Source organism: Columba livia, chromosome 3 (assembly GCF_036013475.1).
Source record: "Columba livia isolate bColLiv1 breed racing homer chromosome 3, bColLiv1.pat.W.v2, whole genome shotgun sequence".
Classification (NCBI taxonomy): Eukaryota; Metazoa; Chordata; class Aves; order Columbiformes; family Columbidae; genus Columba; species Columba livia.
In genome coordinates this window covers 121486989-121505588 of record NC_088604.1, presented here as the reverse complement: position 1 = coordinate 121505588, position 18600 = coordinate 121486989, and the positions used below count along the sequence as shown (strand labels likewise).

At 47.6% G+C, this 18600-nt stretch overlaps 1 protein-coding gene across 8 annotated transcripts in view; it reads right to left on the bottom strand.

The window, feature by feature from the left end:
• RALGAPA2 (Ral GTPase activating protein catalytic subunit alpha 2) overlaps positions 1–18600 on the bottom strand; it is a 90088-nt gene that overhangs the window by 48464 nt on the left and 23024 nt on the right. For 6 of the 8 annotated variants that reach the window (XR_010471823.1, XM_065059449.1, XM_065059445.1 and 3 more), the window contains 18 exons: positions 18169–18306; positions 17429–17577; positions 16897–17008; positions 16381–16618; positions 15688–15852; positions 14986–15126; positions 14500–14637; positions 13936–14033; positions 12041–12131; positions 11761–11931; positions 10599–10792; positions 10032–10130; positions 9624–9779; positions 2923–3051; positions 1428–1556; positions 803–861; positions 421–529; positions 163–273 (listed from right to left, as the gene is read on the bottom strand). Coding sequence is in view for 7 of the 8 variants with exons in the window: in XM_065059449.1 (XP_064915521.1) it covers positions 163–273; positions 421–529; positions 803–861; positions 1428–1556; positions 2923–3051; positions 9624–9779; positions 10032–10130; positions 10599–10792; positions 11761–11931; positions 12041–12131; positions 13936–14033; positions 14500–14637; positions 14986–15126; positions 15688–15852; positions 16381–16618; positions 16897–17008; positions 17429–17577; positions 18169–18306 (2427 nt within the window). In the remaining variant the exon portion in view is untranslated. The remainder of the gene's footprint in view (positions 1–162; positions 274–420; positions 530–802; positions 862–1427; positions 1557–2922; positions 3052–9623; positions 9780–10031; positions 10131–10598; positions 10793–11760; positions 11932–12040; positions 12132–13935; positions 14034–14499; positions 14638–14985; positions 15127–15687; positions 15853–16380; positions 16619–16896; positions 17009–17428; positions 17578–18168; positions 18307–18600) is intronic. The other 2 variants (XM_065059448.1, XM_065059447.1) reach the window with 2 other exon arrangements.

The following is an 18600-nucleotide window of genomic DNA, read 5'->3' as shown; positions in this document are numbered from 1 at the left end:
AGAAGGACGCCAGTCCGAGGGCTCCAGCAAGTACATCACCTGTCTAGAGCCGCAGAGGAAAGAAAAGTCAAAGAAGTTGCAGTTAAGGTGGCTCGAGTAAGGAATTAAGAAAACTATTTTGCATACAATTTCCATACAAATATTTTAAAGAAACTGACGTACTTCAGTGATTTTCTTGGACAGGGAGGATTCGTACTTCTGAAGCTTTTGCCAATAAGAAACCAGGAGCTGAAGAACATCACAGGCTACCTGAGCTACCAGTTTATTAGAGAACTGGAAGACAAGAGATGATAATTAAAAGCCAAATAAAATATCCAGACAACCCGCAGACTGTGGTCCATATAACCGGCGACTATTTAAAAACAATGAAAATGCCTTTTTTACACAATGTTTGTTGATTAGAGCCTGTCAGAGCAATACCTTCAGTGTCACGCCTATGACGTTGATTGCCTCCTTCACCTGGGGGTGGTTTGTGCCCTGCGCCAGCTCTTCACAGATCCAGACGCCCAGGCCACAGATGGCTACGCATCTGCGCAAAAAGAAAAGGTGCTTTGGTCACCACTCCCAGAAGCATATTGAGGGCAAAAAGAAGGAAGCAATGCCCAAAGATGCCATCTCTCTTCTCCCTCTCCCAGGTCACAGCACAGGTCAACGCCTGCAGGTGCACAGTGACCCCCACTCAACAGGCCTAAGGGAAAGCTCAGCCAAACAGCATCGAAGCGCAAGGCAGCAGCAGCAGCCCAGCTGTGCAAGCACACACACACAAACACCTTCCCGGTTTCTCTTTTACTCACTATTTTACCTTGCAGCTTCACTCGGCTCCTCTGTAGCATTCTTCAATAAAATATTTATGAGGTAGCACTAGAATAATAAGATATAGCAGAATAAGTGACTTTTTCATACACCTGCTTTAAATAAAGTTGTTTCGTGTCTCGGTGTGTTCCACTGAAACTAATTCTCAGCAAAAAAATCTATTCACCTAAGTTGATAGCTCTGTCTAATAGCGGAATTTTCTTAACATTTCACTATAATACCAATAAGGCAAAAACGTCTCTCGTTCTGCACACCCCACATCTCTGACAGGACAAGCTAACGTACACAGATATACCGAGCGGACACTTGAAATAACACCACCGCCACCATTTAATGAATTGACCTGACAGGCATCTGGCTGGAAAACATCACATTTGATCCCAGCCGGTTCACTCTCCTTGAAAGTAACATGTGATTTGCAGTATCTAAGCTTTGTTCATTTTATGGTGCATGTTAAGCAAAGCAACGCTTATCAAATAAGTACACGTAATGTGTGCAGCTGGGGGGCTTGGGGAGAAGAAGGGGTTTATATTTTAAACAAAAAGGGGACGGTAAAAATGAAGTGACTGTATACCAAAAATATGTTAGGATTTACTAACACAACGTGACTTTACCTTCACATCTGCAGTTCCTGCGATGATATCACCGGATTCCGAAACAGGCCGCAAGAGCGGGATTTCTTGGTAGATATTTGGAAAGCAAACAAGAGAACCGAGGATGGTGTGAGCTTCTGAGCGGGGAGCCTAGCGAAGGAGAGGCACACCAAAGCATTCATAACAACGAAAACTTCACCGAGTTACGGAAACGACCCGAGCCTGCGGCTGGCGTCCGTCACCACCAACACCCAGCGCGCTGTTCTCACAACGCAGCGTTTCCAGGGGCCCGAGGAACGCGTCCCGGTGCCTCTTCCTTCCCAACTCAGCAGCAGCGGCACAAAGCTGCGCCTAACCAACCCTGACCTGCCCACGCTCTGCTGCTCTGAGCTCTGCCCGTTCCTGAGGCCGAGCCTCTCCTCCAGCAGGGCCTGGCCCTGCTCCTACAGGCGTTCTACGGTTTGAACACCTCCTCTGCCATTACACAGTCCAACCATCAGCGATTCCGTGTCAGCACAAAGCACAGGACAACCTAAAGAAAAGCGGAGCGGGAGTTTTAAGCACTAACCCAGCACCACTACTAGCTGGTTGTGGGACACAAGGGGCAGCACAACGCACTCTAACCGACTGCACACACGAGAAGAGCGTGTAGAGAGATTCCCACTTCAATAAAACCATCAAAAGCAACAAGGCATGAGCTATAAACGCACTAAGTACTGCTATACAACCTTGCGTAATGTTGAAAACGCAACACACACTACATTTTACGCTTGCAGGAGAAATGGAAGGCGGTGTTGTGCTGGTTTTCAGTTGGGTTTTGGGGGTTTTTTGTTTGGTTGGGTTGGTTTGTTAGTTTCTTTTCCCATGGAAAGCGAAGTTTTCATTTCTCATTAGCACTTTAAGCCCTGGATCGATGACCAGGCTGGTCGGTTTTTGCAGAGATGTCGGGAGGGCTGTAAACGCTGCGAGGACGCTGGCCCTGCACAAACACAGGAGCCCTGTCCCCGCACAGATGGCAGGAACAGCTCTCGGCCAAAGTGCACAGGAAGGGCTCCCCGAACCAGCGGCTCGTGCACAACAAACCCTTCCTGCCCTGCCCAGGACAGCCAGCCCTTTACCCTTATTTTGGCATCCCGCCACTGATTCGCTGTTTTACTTGTCCATCCCTAATCTAATCAATTAGAATAACATTCCTATTAGTGTTGATATCCAGCAAGAAGTTCTTCATTGCCAAAAGGACTCCCTGTTTTCAACCTCGGCTCACTGCAAAAAGCCCATGAGAGTCTGAAACGCAAGCGGAGCTCTGAGCGCGCAGGCGCTGCGCCGTGAGCGAGGATCTGACGTCCCGCGCCTCGGCCTCTTGATGCAACACCGCTGCAACACCACCGAGTCACCCCACCGCGCGGCCCCGCGCATCGGCTGCCACGGCGTCCGCCCCAGGAGCCTCGTTTGGCGCTGCGCTAACGAGCCGACACCTGTTGCAGTGCAGACATCCCCAGCTCGTTAGCGCGCTCACCTCGGGCGCGTCGCTGCTCAGCACCCTGGCTGCCGCCGTGATGAAGTCTCCGATCAGCAGCGTGAAGCCGGGCAAGCCCAGGAAGAAAAACCACGGTGGGCAGTGCTTTATGACGGTGTTCAAGATATCCTGGAAGAGAAGGGACCTGTCTGAGAACAGAAAACAAACAACAACAAAAACCACAGCAAAACCAAAGCCTGAAACCAGAAGGGAGCGTTTGAGAAGCCTGAACTCTGCAATTCAGCAGTTCCACCCTAATCAAGGTGATAATTCACAGAGCCACAGGGTTCGACATATAACTGATCATCACGTAACAACTGCTGCTTTCCGCTGCAGATGCATTTGGTAGAAAAAGGGCACTTTGTATTTTGGTAGTGTTCATAATCCAATTCTTGTTAAAACCAAACAAAAGCCACTCGTGTCTCTTTGCATCAAGCATAACAGATCTGTTCTCCTGTTAAACAAGACTTGGGATTCAAAACATTTAAACCACACTCAATTTCAGGTGACGCGTTACACTACTCCCAATGAGGTATTTCCTCAGATCCCACCACTCCCAGCTCCGCAGCCACGGGAGCCCGAGCAGACAGACTGACGGGCGGACAGACCGAGGAGCAGACAGACAGACCGATGGGCGCGGGCAGGGACCGACAGCCGGGCCGTCCGCCCTCGGGCTCCAGCACAGATGGCATTTGTCAGCTGCTCTGGACTAGCTGAGAAACGGAGCCACGTCAAACACAACAAGTGATCACACAGCACAGGAGCACAGACAAATCTGCACTAACTACATTATTCCAAGTTGCTCTTCTTCTAAATAATTAAGATAGCAAATATAGATAAGTCTTGGTGGAAAACAACAAAGCAAGCTTTTGCTGGGCTGTTGAAGGCGCAGAGGGCTCAGTTTCTAGACCAAAAACTCAAGAAGCCAAACTCATTTTTCTCTACACCAAGACAGATTTGAACACCCCCAGTATTTTCTCACAGCACCGCTAAACACCTGCACAGAACCTTTGCAGCGTTCCGCTAAGTGTTTGGGGCACTAAGATCCTATGAAATAACCGTGTTATACATTTCAAATAAATAATATCAGTTTTTAACGTGGTGCTGGATAATGCTTTCGCTTTCCTGAATAAACTAAAATGCCACTCGAGTTAATGTTTAAACTAGTTTTAATCACTTCCTTTGATACATTCTAAAGTCAATATCAGTCAACGCAAACATTCGGAAAGAGAGCAGATGGATGCGGCAGCTCATAAAGCCGGCGGCAAACTCGCGTTCCGAGTGGAACAAAAGACCCACCTTTTTGTAATTAAGGGTCTGATTAACGCAGCGGGCTCCTCGCAGCACCGCGCACCTGTAGTTACCTCCAGAGCCAGGTAGCGCGGTGCACGCGGGCTGCGCGTGACGGGGCAGGGACGGCAGATGGAGCGCACGCTGCTGTCACCGCGCTGACCTGCGCGGGAGGTGACGGCGTGGGCAGCACAGACCGGCCAAAACCAGCCCACCGCCCCATCTGCTGAGCCCCCGAACCACCGCCGGGGCAGCAGCCTCGGGGCGCGAGGGCAGCAGCGCCACTGCAGGGTAACACACCCACACCTGCACACAGCGCGACCCATACCACCGCAGCACGTGCCGCGGCAGCGGCGACAACCTGGTTGCACGGGTCTACTCGCTGGTTATGAGACACACTACTACTAAAAAAATAAGTTTGTTTTCATAGCGAGAAACCTTTGAAAAACTTATTTTGCAAAGCTAAGAGACAATCCTCAATTTCTCTTTTTTGTTGTATAGCTTCAAACTGCTGAATTCACGGCGCAGATCGTACACCGCGGTGATAAAACACACTCACGACTCTTACACATTCGTGCTGCACAAGTGCAAAAGAGCCCCAAAAATCCCCGTGTTCAACTCAGCTTCCCATGAGCTGTCACTGCCCTTTTCCATCTCGGTCGCAATAGTTCGAGTGACTCCATTTAAATTAACGAGGCAGAACCTGCCCTGACCATAGCGCTGTTGTTGTGCTGGAGGTTCTGCAGCCACGGGGGCCAGGAGGAGCCTGTTCTCCCCATTGCCCCAGCACACCCGCAAACTGGTACACCCGCAGACTGGTACACCCGCGGGCTGGTACACCCGCGGGCTGGTACACCCCCCTGGGCTGGTACACCCCCCTGGGCTGGTACACCCGCGGGCTGGTACACCCGCGGGCTGGTACACCCGCAGACTGGTACACCCCCCTAGGCTGGCGCAGCCCCGTCTCAGTGGTAATTCAGTAGCACCGCGAGCTTATCGGGAGAGTCAGGCTTATGAGAAAGAGACCAAGTGAGAACATATGTCCTATCAGCGATACTGCAAAAATCAGGTAATTCAAACAGAGGCGAGTTGTTTCCTTCCCCCAAAGCGCCGTTCTCCAAACGCAAACTCTGCTCTGCAGCTTCCAGCCTAGTAAATGAATCACTTTAATTGAATGCTATGTACACAGTAACTGGAAAACACAAGCAATAAGAAAAACATATGGTGATGGCAATAGAAATTGGTTTACTCATTCTGTACAGTGTTGTTTCTTTACTTCTTTCATAATTGACCTTTAGAACGATAAATGTGTAAAATAATTTTGGCTTATTATGGCTCCAAACCTTTCGGCAATTACACAAAATGAAAATTCAAAAGGAAGTATTCATTCTGGAAGCATTTCCATTGTTTACATAATTGCACAGCTATAATTCAGTGTTCATGTTGTTAAAGAAAAGTGAAAAAAAGGACCATTATGGACTATTTCGATTCAAAATGATGCTCTGTAGTGTTAAAAATGGGGAGGAGGGGAGAGAAGGGGCAATCACACGAATGTCCTTCTCAAATGCATTAACCCTATAAATGGCACAGTATTTCAGCACAGGGCAATCCAGTAATCCCAATAATAAGGTCATAAACACCCACCGAGTAAGTGAAAAAACATTATGCAAGTTCACTGGAAGGTCAACTGCAAAAATATTCTTCACCTAATTTTGCCGGAGCTTTTGCAGATTACAGGTGTAACCAAATAGCCGGCCAGCTGCCTCCCGCACGGCTCCAACCGGCCTCCGCGGAACAGCATGGATTTTTCACTTAGAGTTCACTCTGTTCTTCACACACAGAAACCTCATTAGGGGCTGAAATTTACAGCCCAGGAAAGATTATTAATTCACACAGGACTTAACTGGTAAATCCTTCACGTTTTATTTTAAAGGAACAAGCGCTTCCATTTGCTTTTCCGAGTTCTCCTCGCTATCACTACGTTTCAGGTACGAGTTCACTTATCACCCGAGCTCACCGGCCTTCGGGCACCGTTGTCTTCTCCTTCCACATTTAAAGTTTGGTCTGCCCTTAGCACCACTGAACTAAAGAAAAGTCTCCTTCCTCGTCTATTAGCTGTCCTTTCCACAGGGAATTTCTGAAGTCTACACTTTTTATTACGTCCCTTCGTACATTTTGATCTCTAAAAGCACTCTATTCCGGAGACAGCCTGGCAAGCCAGTGTGACCGTCCATTCACACCGGGAGCCTCCTGTCGGCTGGCGGCTCAGGAAAGCCCCGGCCCCCGGGCAGAAGCGCGGGGGTGGCTGTTGCCAACGGGTGACACGACGCACGGGGACAGATCCCAGAGCCCTGGCGGCAGGGTGAGACCTGCTGGAAAATGACACCAACAGCCTGCGGTTTGAAACGTGAACGAGACTGGAAACCTGCCTCTTCTACAGCTTTCCTCCACAGTGAGCCCCTGCCTTGCACCGCCTTCTCTTCTCAAACTAAGAGTGCAAACTGAGATGGAAATAAACAGCATCATGAAAATGCACAGAAGGTTTAGGAGAAAAACACCAGTAATCTAGAAAGATTATTTAAGTACCAAAAGTGCCAGAATGGAGGAGTCAGAATGATCTCAATGGTTGTTTTCCTGAGAAGGGGCTGAATTGTGTGTTGGTGCTTTTGCTCTTCAGCAAAAGGGAGCCACAAAGCAAGGGGATGCTTATGGGCTTTCTAAAGTTCACAAAGCAAAAAACCAGAGTCTAATACCGTAATGCACAAATTTTACAAATACCTGAACTGGGAAACTTTATTATTGCTACTGGTTAGTTTCTAAAGCTATATTTATCGTTTCAATGTATAGTTGCAATGGGTGGAATGGGGCAGCCATGCCCGCCCCAAGTGCAACAGGCGCGTCCCAAACCCACGCCAAGGGCACTCCACGGGTGTCCCTAAGGCAGGCGAGGGACTGGCGCGGCCGCGGGCGAAGCGCGTCCCCTGCCCCGCCACGCAGGGAGGCAGGTGATGCAATCCTGGCGGAGGATTGTCCGCTCCGCACAGAGATGTTTGTTGTCAGACGCTTCCACACGGTAAATTAGCCGCAGCTCATTACCTTCCTCAGCTGCTGAGCTAATTGCTGCATCTTGAACTCAGAGTGCCACGGGAGCTTGCTATAAAATATACCCTTACGCTGCTCTTTTCTGTACCCCGGAGACGAGCCCGCAAAGCCAGCCTGCGCTTGCTGGGAGTGGTACCGGATTACCTTATACCTTATACCTGTGTTCAAAAGTGCATGCCTCTGTTTTGCTGCCATCACCAGAATCCGCACAATACAGCAGCAATTTTGCATACTCGTATCCTCAAGGGAGGAGTGGGAAGAGAAATATTTCAAAAATAAACATTTCTGATGCTAACTAAAATATTGGTAATCACAGTCGGGTCAAAGAGGCTTTGGACTGTAGTTTTTTAAAAGTACATAGCCACCTGAAAAGCTCTTCCACAGTAGCCACTGCAATTTCCTGATAACCTTTCTGTTGCCTTCCCCCATCAATGGCAAAAGCTGCACTAGCAGTACACACAGAAGGAAAACTCCCCGAGAACACCCCAGTGCTTTCTCCTCATGTTCCTTAACAGTGAGAGATTGACGCTTGCGCTGCGCAAACAAAACCCATCTGTGCTAACAAAATCCGCCAGGTTGATCTTGGTAGGCAGCCCCTTCAATCCTAGAACCTGGAGCCGGGTTCAGCCGTCCCGGTGCCCCAGGACATCACACCCGCTCTTGTCAGACGTTCACCAGGTAACAGCATCTCCCCAAATCCCTGGAAGTACAAAAGCACCAGCTCGGCACTGCATGGACAGCCACACCAGAGAAAACTCGTGGTCAACGGTGCCACCAAGAGGCAAAAAGGCGCAGAGCGAGGCAGAACAAAAGCGCAGGACGGGAGTGCGGAGCGGCTGCGAAAGGACGTGCCCTGTTCACACCAAAACGCAATAACCGGGTAAAAACCAGCTCGGCCACAACAAACGCCAGTTTCAAAATCTCCTGGTTTCTATGCAGGAATTGGTTCTCCAGGAAGAGGCCACATTTCAGGAAATAAAGCACCCCTTGGCACAGCGAAAACCAACTGCCGACAGCTGGACACCCCCGCAAACCTGCCCGTTTCATGGAAACGTGTAGGTGAAAACAACTTACATCTTGAAATTACTGATATTTTGCACCCCTGTGGCCCTGCTATATCAATTTAAAGGTCTTTGTTTTTTTCAAACATAAAAGTGATTATTATTTGTTTAGATCTGGTCTATCTACATCAGGCTTTGAAGCTTCCTGAGTTGTGTGTCCTACGTGAGAAGATGTCGTGCTGCGTGTGTTTTTAAATTCAGGGGTCTGATCACAGTCAGCAGCTCACATGGTCTGTTTGCAGGGGAATGAAGCTCCTCTGCACACCGAGCAGCGCTGAACTGAGTCTGAATGGCATTAGTGAAATGGAGGAGAAACGAGCTCTTCGTTATTCTCAGGCAACATACTGAGATTGGCAAAAAGCGGAGTTTCCACTACGCTTTTATTTTCCCTGTCTGTGCTTTGTAAACGGCAGACGCTTCTGTTTTTCCCTAAGTTCCAGCAGCAGCCAGAGCTCTTGGGCTGTTCCAGGAGAAACCTCTTTCCTTTCCGTCCTTTTTCTCCCCTTCGCTATTTTCAAGGGAGGTTTTCCGGAGCTCCAGCCGTTCAGAGGGGAGCTGAACCGCAGCCCTGGCGCTGTGACAGCGGGGCTGTGTGTGCCCTCTGCCGGCACCAGGGCTTTCCGCACACTGTACGCTGCTCCTGCAGCTACAAAGACATGGACGTGGCCATACACGTCCCCTATGTCGGCTGAAGAGCACCTCTGAGCTGTTCCGGGAGGATTTAGCTGTTTCTGTGGCCCAGTGATCTCCTTACTTCTCAACAGATTAAGCCTTTTCCTCATCTCCCAGCAAATATTTATTAATTAGGCCAAGCCAGGACACAGGGTCTAGAAAGAACATCGATCCATAGAAATGGAACGTTCTGGCGGCACCTCTTGCTTTCAGTGATAAGACAACCTGTCTCAGGCCTCTTTGCACCAGTTCTAAACATGGAGGACAATCTCGAAGGGGAAAGTCTGGAGAAGACACCATCCATTCTCATTTTTGCAGATGTCCTTGCAGTCAATGGCGCAGGGCAGCTGTGACAATAAGGGACAAGTGAGTAGCTGTTGTTTAAAAAACTTATCCCTGGCAGAGCAATGAGAAGATTGGGACTATGTAGTCTAAACACAGACACAGACCAGGCTACAAGGGACGATTGTTGCAAAGAATCGCTTCCTTTCTGCTTCAGATCTTCAAACGTGAAAATACTGACACTCCCAACAGCACACAGTAACTGTGTTCTTTTAAATCAAATAAAGCTTGTACCTGGTCTTCACTTGTTAAGCCAAGGTGCATCACAAAGTAAAAATGAACCAGGAAATCGGAATTTGGCAGAACGTCCTGGCGCCTGGTCATCATGGCGCAGATCAGCCTGTAGGCCTGAAGTTTGCCTTCCTTGTACTCGTTCGGCAGGGTGGTTGCCTGAAAAGAGCAAAAAACTTGTCTTATTCATTTTTGCCTAGCAGCCAGCTAACACAGAACTGTGTCTTCAGCAGATTTTCCATACAGCAAATCTGCTCCGTTTATTTATTAGAAGAGATTCAAGTCCAAAGAGCCTTTGGAGGGTATTTGTCTTCTTAGCTGGCAGCAACTGCAAAACCTGAAAACAACACAGCACATACGAACTGGGTACTGGGGAATTGCTAATGTGTGAAACATTCAGAAATAACTCACCTTGAACAACCATGACGCAAATATTCTGAGAGGGGGAATTAAGGCCGGAGGAGAGGGAGTAGACTGATTGTCCACACTAATGGCAAGGTTGTCCCGTATCTAACATTTTTAAGAGAAGAGAGGTTATAAAAGTGGTAACTTACTTCATTAATGCTCCATTTCATATTATTACTTGTTCACTTTATTTTGTTTACTTTAAGGGCACTTCACCCTGTGCTACACTTAAACAAAACGACAGCAAAGCTTGTTCTATAGCGCTCCCCCACAGCCTAAGCAAATATTTCCATTTTAGATCATACCACGGGCTTTCACATACCAACGTTTGCAGTATTCTACTCTATACTTCTATTTTCTTTGTGAGCTTCCTCACCCCATTTAAATTCACTAATCCAAATTGTCTAGTCACTGAACAGAATATTCTCTACTGAGGATACCCACAAACAAGAACATCTTTAGGACAGAATCCTCCAGACCTCCCCCTCATGTTCTAGATGCTAATACTAAATTGAATTTAATCATGTTTTTCACAATGAAAGAAAAATCAGGCGTAAGCAATGTTGACAGTACCTTTGCAAGTTTATACCACAAGTCATAAAGATAGCTGAAAACTTTGGCGTGGATTTTAGGTGACGCTATGTTGTTGACGTCCCCGAGGATTCCCAGGACCCTCCTCCAGAGCACGGCGGCGGAATCCGGGTGCCAGCCCACCAGGCTCCCGCCCGCAATGATGCTGCAGTCGTCAGCCAGGAACTCGCTGCTGTCTGCAGGGACACGAGGGCCAGCGCCACGGGTCACGAACGCAGCGCACAGCGCCGCTGGGGCAACAACATCGCTCCTGCCCGCCCGCTCCAAAGCGTCCCTCCCGCCAAATCAGCTCTTTGCCGCTGCTGAAGCTGGCACAGGATCCAATTTGTGTAAATGGCAGAAGAAGTGGGCAAAGGGGCCTTCCATACAGAGACCCCACAGCTCTAGGTATGTATCAGGCTGCCCCTGCTCAAGGGCTGGGGCTTTCAGCACAGAGGCAAACGCAGTTGAATAGAACTTTCATGTACCCTGAGAGATTTAGTCAATCAATAACTGGCTTTTCCTCTCTTTTTTAAGATCACACAGTATAAAATGACCTGGAAATGGGACCGAACGAAGGCACCAAGAAGAGTGCGCTGCTAGTGCTGACCAACACGCTCAGGAGTTACCGTGTTGCACAGAAGCAGTTCCTGAGACAGCAGGGGCAAGCCCAGAGGGAAAGGAAAGCAGGGGCTGGAACACTGTCAGGGTCACGGAAAATGAAAGATTCCATACCAAAGGGCAAATCTGAATGACAATTAACTATTTATTCACTACCAGTCAAAATATATAGTAAGGTATTTCTTTAGACCGTTCCACTATGTAATAAAACCTATTACCTTAAAATATAAATTACTAGGCTACGAGTGATCAGCTGTCACTCTCAGCTGGTTAGCAGTGATCTGACACAGTAAGCAAGCCAGTTATTTTCAACTGCATGATCATTTTCTGCATCACAATTTCTCAGCACCTATGTCACCTTCAATCTGATTACCCAAATGCCTTAAACTCTGGGCATTCAAAAGTCATTTTTGAATGAATATTATGAACTAAATGTGGTGATTTACGTCAAACGAAATGCACCTTGTATAAGCAAATTGAACCATGTAAACCCTTATTTTGAGAGACATGTAAAACGGTGGCTCCAGGAGGTGGGCGGCAGCACCTGTGAGGTTGGCGGTGTCGGAGGGGCTGAGCTGCAGCCAGCGCGGCGTGTCGGGATCCGCACACGCTGCCGTGCGCCCGTCCTGCTCGTCCTGCGCGGCCGGCCAGGGCAGCAGCGCCATCTCCACCTCGGCGCTGTCCCCGATGGACGTGTCGCTGCTCACGCTCGCGCCTGCGGCAACAACGATTCACGCAAACTATGAGAAAAGCGCCTAATGTGTCTGTAACAAGACAAAGTTATGACGCTTACTTCAATTGCGACACTTCAGAAAAAGACTCACTTTTTTCTCTCTCTCTGTAATCGCCATGTGATTGCTGCAAGGCTGCTTTCAAATCCAGGTCAGCTGTGCTACTGCTTCTGCGCACTGGCACCTTCAGAGAAACACAATAACTCAGCTTATTACAGTTTTGAGGTCCTATTTGAGCAAATTTGAGACATACACAGATAACAGAAATTAATGACAACTCAGCCCAGATATTTTCATGAATATTTAGACAACCCAAATATCTTTAAATGTCTTAAGGAAAGCATCATGCTTTCAATTTCAGCCTTTATCCTCCCCTTCTTAAACTCCCTTTTCATATCGACAAGCAGGACTTTCCACTGAGGTTTTTCTACAAATCTGAAATCACTCAACACTTTAAAGGATCAGAAATCTCTGAGGAGGAGTTAATCCTCATCCCTTAGGCGGCAGAACAACCGCTGCAGAGTCCTGCTCTTGGTTTACCACCTTCTCACCAAATGGATTTACAGCCTGTTGGCCAGAAAGCCCCCGGAGGATCTTCTGCTCCTAGACAATACCGCTCTGGCCCTGAGCGTAACTGTTCTGCTTTGTAGCTGGCAGAGCACCTTCAAATTCACGTTGCTTGCAACTCCGTGTCATCTATAATAGCACAACTTAATTTTTGCCAGAAAAAGAGAGTATGATGCTTTCCACCGCAAATATACAACAAAATGCCCTGCTGCCTTGCCCCAGGAGCTCCCCAGATCTAACTGCGCTAAAATTCCTCAATCCAGTTAACAAAATTCCACTTTGATATTTGCAATTGTTGCTATGACTATTTTAAAATCAATTTCTTGAACCGATTTCTGATCCAGTGGCCAGACATTCACCTGTTTGTTCTTTCTGCACATATCTGAGAAAGCAAATAATTGCCAGAGGGGCAAGTGGCTTATAGGAATTATATTATTTAACATTGTAACACCTTCTTTTTTAATTTAACTGGAGAAAATTAACACGCATTCCCAAGGAACAGGCGTTTGCCTGCGCTGGCTGATGGAGCGCGGAGAGCTGGCTCTTCCCTGGCAAACCTGGCTCTAGCAATGACAATACTCCAGCGGGCTGTGACACGGCGCCAGACGGGTTCCTGCGGCACACCGGCAAACCGATGGCCAAAGCCCGGCTTTCATTGCCAAAGGGTAAAGGCGCGATACCGGCAGCCTGGCGGCGTGGCCTTGTCAATATTTTATAACACATGCTGCTAAAATAGCATGGGGAGCCAGGTTAATTTTTAATTGCCTCAATTAGAGAGCCTTCTCTCGGCAAAGTGGAGCAGGCCTTCCTCCCTTCCGGAGACCCGTCGTTACTCCCGAAGCAATCGCCGAGAGCGCTGGGCAGAGCACGTCTGGGCTCTCCCTTCCAGAGCCAAGGTTAATGGACTTAGTCCAGGCCTACGGGAGAGCCGGGGTGCAGAGAGGAGATTCAGCCTCAGCTCCTCCCCGCTGCCACAAAGACAAGCAGCCTCATTTATTATTTCTACCGTTTATTCAAAGGTGGCATGAAAGATTTATTAAGCTTGCCTGTCCTCATGTTAGCTTATACAAACATTTGCAACACAGAGCTGGGGCATTTTCCCCAGCACGTCAAACCATCAAACATTTATTCCAATGTACTACAGCTCCATAATCCCCATGAATTATTTATATTTTAAAAGTTATGAACTGCTTGTTGATATTACATAAAACTGCGTAAGCAACCAACAAGACTGGACGCCACAGAAGGATCAGAGCAAGGAGCACGATGAGCGGCCACAGCTCAGTTCCAGAGGCCACACTAGAAATGGGGTGAATTGTTTTCCACTTTGAGTTGCTAGAGTTTCTAAATACGTAAAGGCACCTGATTAGAAACAGAACACTGCGAGAGTCTATCAAGAATCACTTTCTTTTTTGCCTTACTTGCTCAGCTTCATGTTCCTTCTTCGTACATCCCTTATTTTCCTGAACTGACTTGCAGTCTGAAGAAGTTAAATTATGAGAACTCCCAGACTTTTTACCTGGACATTTTAGAAAACAAACAAGAAATACAGACATTTGTGAGACAAAAGTACGTAGCAAATCTTATAAAAATTACAGTTATGTTTACACGCATGCTTCTTCTATTTATGGCTAAGTAATACAACATTAAAATGGAATACACCAGTTTTTGAAAAACCCTTTGTAAGCATAACATACTGCCAAACAGGAACAGAACTGTTAGCTTTTATACACAAAATTTAAATGCAAGCCAGATAAAAGGTTTGAGAGTTACACACGAAACACACACAGAGGTTTCATTTTTAACCACCTGCTTTATAAAAGGTCCCGCCCTGCATCTGTGGTCTGCAATATCTTAAAAACACTTCTTTCAACAAGATACCAGCAATATATTTACTGGGAAAATGAGATGAGCTGGAAACCAAGGCGCACACTGCCCGCGGGTCCCTGCAGCCGTGCAGTCCCGCTACAGCTCGGCCAGGTTACCTTGGAAAAAGTCAGAGGGAAACTGGTCTGTAAGGTCTGAAGCGCTGCTGCTCCGCGTCAGCTGCTGCTCCTGCTCTGCAAACAGCCCTGCAGCTTCCGGCCCCACTGAATTTTCCAGCTGCTGAGACTCTTCAACTTCTGCCGATTGAATAAATCACAAAATGTTGGCATCTCTGTTTCATACACATGCGAACTCCTTGCCATAGAAAGCTATATGAAAAAGTGACCCCTTCAAGTACTTTAAACACCCAAGTTACAAAGCTGCAATGCAGCTCCTAGACACACAAGTTGTAACTTCAGTTTTTATAACGTAAGCTTTTATAATTTAAGTTTTATAAAACATCCTTAGAAAAACTAAAGTTTAGAGAGAGATGTATGAGCAGCCTAGGTGGTAAAAGGTAATATCAACTGGACAGGAACGAGCAGACAGAGCAGTTCAAAAATCTAGAGCACACTGACACCAAAGATGAGTTCAAGGTACAGTACCTGAGAGTCTGTGAGAGCAAGAGGTGTAAGAGATACCAGGTAAGAGAGAGCTCACAGTGTGAAGCAGGAGAGGGACACTTTTAGTGGCTGGCAAAGCCTCACAGAGATGGACACAGTTGCTGATAGACTGGCTTCGCTTAGCTTCCAGAAAAAATAAAGCAATAATTACGTCAGAAAAAAACCTGAAACATTGGGGGTTTTGAATGTCATGATACAACAAAACACAAAGCTTTGGGAAAAAAATAGATTTACAACATTAATCCCTGAAGTATCTTCTACAAGCTGTATGCTGACAATGTGCAACTGCACCTCACCCCCTGAAAGTGCAATAATCAGTGACTCCTCAATCGCAGCAGTTCCACAGGCTGGAATATTCCGTTTTGCCAGTGCAGGCTTCCTGCCCTGGGCTAATTCGACCTACCCTGTATCTGTTCATTGGAGTTCCTGCAGCAGTTCATACAGCTCCGAAACAAAGAATGAAAAACTTATCCGGATTCCCCTCTACCAGCAACGCTCCCCCAGCCCCGCTGCCTCCCCCGTTCTCCCACCCCTGCTGAAAACAACCCATTCTCCCCTAAGAAGCGCACAGAGCACTCCTCAAAAATCCATCTAAGGATGCAGCTGCCGCGGGCTTTCCTGCTAAAATGAGGCCAAAGCCCGAGTGCCCCGCTCCGCCAGACCCGCGCTCAGATCCGGTCTAACCTGTAGCTCTCTGACGAACGATATTTCTGGCCTTCTCAACTCCGGGGGCTCCGGAGGTGGTAGCGCTTCTGAACCTCATCGGCTCCACAACTTCGGGGTGGCTTTTCCAGCTTAACGAAAAAGATCTTCCCACTACGGCCGTCTTCTGAGGCTCTAAAACGCCACCTCGGAGAGGAAGGGAACAAAACTCTCTAGCATTGCATGCTTTGGATTGTGTTTTTCTTAAAGTACAAATGGTACTAGACATGAAGAATGTTAATCTTTCAAACAAAATAGATGAATTGTTACTATTATCAAGAAACAATCACCACTCCAACTATGTGCATCAATTGCCAGGTGGCACATATATGTAGCTAAAATACCGTAATTAATTAATAAAAATACATGGGAAAGAGTTTCTACATTGATGACTATGCCAGACTACAGCACAGGAAACCAAATTAGCCTGTGCCACACAGAACGGCCAGATTTTGAGCACGTAGGAAAAGCTGCTGAACAGCGACCTTCTCAACCCCAATTGCCTTTCCTCCCACGACGGAGGATGAGAACACATAAATCCAAAGCGCTCTGCATTTGATTAAACAGGTTCTTACACTAGATTAAGTAGTACTTCACGTTAGATTAAAGTAAATCAATTTTTAAGTTTAAACTTAAATATTTAACTAGTTTGACTCCAAAAGCGTCGAGACCAACCTTTCCCTCTCTGCTTTTTCTCCTTTTGCTCGCTGAGCTTGTCCAAGGGCAGGCTGGTCATGTCCAGCCCGTAGACGGTCCTGGCCAGCACGGCTGTCAGCGAGTCCATGATGTTGGCCCACTCGGTGATGAGCTCCTCCCAGCCCGTGAGGGCGGACAGGACGCCGAGCAGCTGGTCCCACAGCTCCCGGGAGATGTACACGCTCAGGTTCGCTCGGATCCAGGCCACGATGAGCGTCTGCGAGAGCAGCAGCGAGGGAGCTCGTGACAGGGGAGGACATCCCGCAAACGGGCCCTGCGCCCGCCTGTCCCGAACGCCACACCTAGCCCATCCCTCTCCCTCCGTTAGGAACAGTTTACAAAACTAGTACCCGTATTACTGCAAAAGAGAATTTTCTCATGATTTACAAGTAGGTTTTGTAGTACTGCGCAATAGCATTTAACTAAAACTATGGGTAATCACCATGAAAAACCAACATAAAAACCCAAGCAACCAGCAAACCCCCCCACACTCACTCGGAAAAGCAATCCCGACAGGCTTTGCGCAAACGTATCCTTCATCTGGTTTTCTTTCGGCTTCTGCATCACAGCTTCTGTGATTCTGAGGAGGATCTGCAACATCTGTTCCCTGGTTCCAAAACAAAGTTGTACTCTGTCACAGGTCATCTTAATTGTACTTGTTAATTTTCACGTACCAAAATATATACACCCCCTTAATTCTCCTGTAAGCCTTACTTATTGACAATGCAATCACACTTCAGACTTCACAGATCATTTGCAAAATAACATCAGTTGGCTGTGGACCGTAAGAAATAACTGTTGAGAAGGTGAAGTCAAGCGTAGAATAGCAGCCAGAACCCTGAAGTTAAGTAATGTCATGATGCAGACACAGCAGAACCTGCAGCCTCCCGGCCCGGCCCAGAGCCAGTGCGACTGACACAGCCCCGCCTGCCCCGGCACAGCCGGGCCTCTCCGTACCCAGTAATACCCCATAAAGTTTAAATGTTCATCATTTGCTCTTAAGTGACGCAGGAGATATTAAGCTTACCATGTCTTCTTATCCATGGATAGCTCCATTATCATGCGCCTAAAGATACTCAGAACGGCTTTGCAAGCATCAACCTGCTCCTTCAGAAGCACCGGCACTTCGACACACGGCTCCAAGAGGAAAACATTGGCAGAGTTTGTCAAGAACACCTGCGAGACAGACGCCTGCCGTCAGTTTACATAGCGTCAGGAATAAAAAGCCAAAGCTTACAATAAAACACCTGTCCTCCTCCAGTCGGACCTTTCGCTTTCCTGAGAGCACCCTTCATGTTTTACATGTAACTACTTTTCTGCACCATTTGTGGAACAAGTCGGGCGGCAGTACAGAGCCAGCACAGCCGTGCGCTGCACAGCGCGGGGCTCGTGGGTGTCTCTTCTGTTCGGTCAGGCAAGAGCACCGGTCATTCCTCCAGCTACTCCTCTGCTGGCACTGGATGCCTGAGCAACCACCGATGTTTCCAATTAATGAGGTTCGATAAAAGCAAATGCACAGTTCTAATTAATGCCTAGTACCCACAACAGGAATAAAAAATGAACCTGTCTTCAAACAGATATCTGGCTCCAAAACACGGTCACATGGTTTAATGTTAATTTTTGAAAAGTTATAAATGAAGTTTTAATCATATCTCAAAAATCATCAACTGCTGCTGGCTGTTTTCCTTATCTCAGAGCCTATATTATAAACTGTAGGGTAAGGTACGTGATGACATGGGTGCCTTGTGCCCTTTCCGTCCAGCACACCTGCAGCGCAGCCTGAGCACCAGCTTTGACGTTCCTGTCCTCGTCTTCCACCACGCACCCCCGGCTGACGGCGCTGGTGAAGGAGTACGTCCTGCCCCAGCTGGACGAGCGCTTGTGGCCGCAGCCGTCGGAGGAGAGCTGGAAAACACGCTGCAGTCAGCGACGAGGCGCAAAGCAGTGCGTCGTACTCATCCAGAATCATTTAAAACGGCAAAAGCAAAAAAAAAGGGGAAACTGTCATGCCCTACCTTCGTTTCAGCACGGAATTCACGTCTATTGGTCTCTGAACAGAGCTAGACTATTTACAATGTTTTATTCCACATACTGCAGTCACCGATGGCAGTAACGTTTGAATGTACCTCTGGCAAAACTATAAACCTCCTACAAAAATAACCAGTCAAAACCTCCTAATTCTCACTATGTTTTTACAGT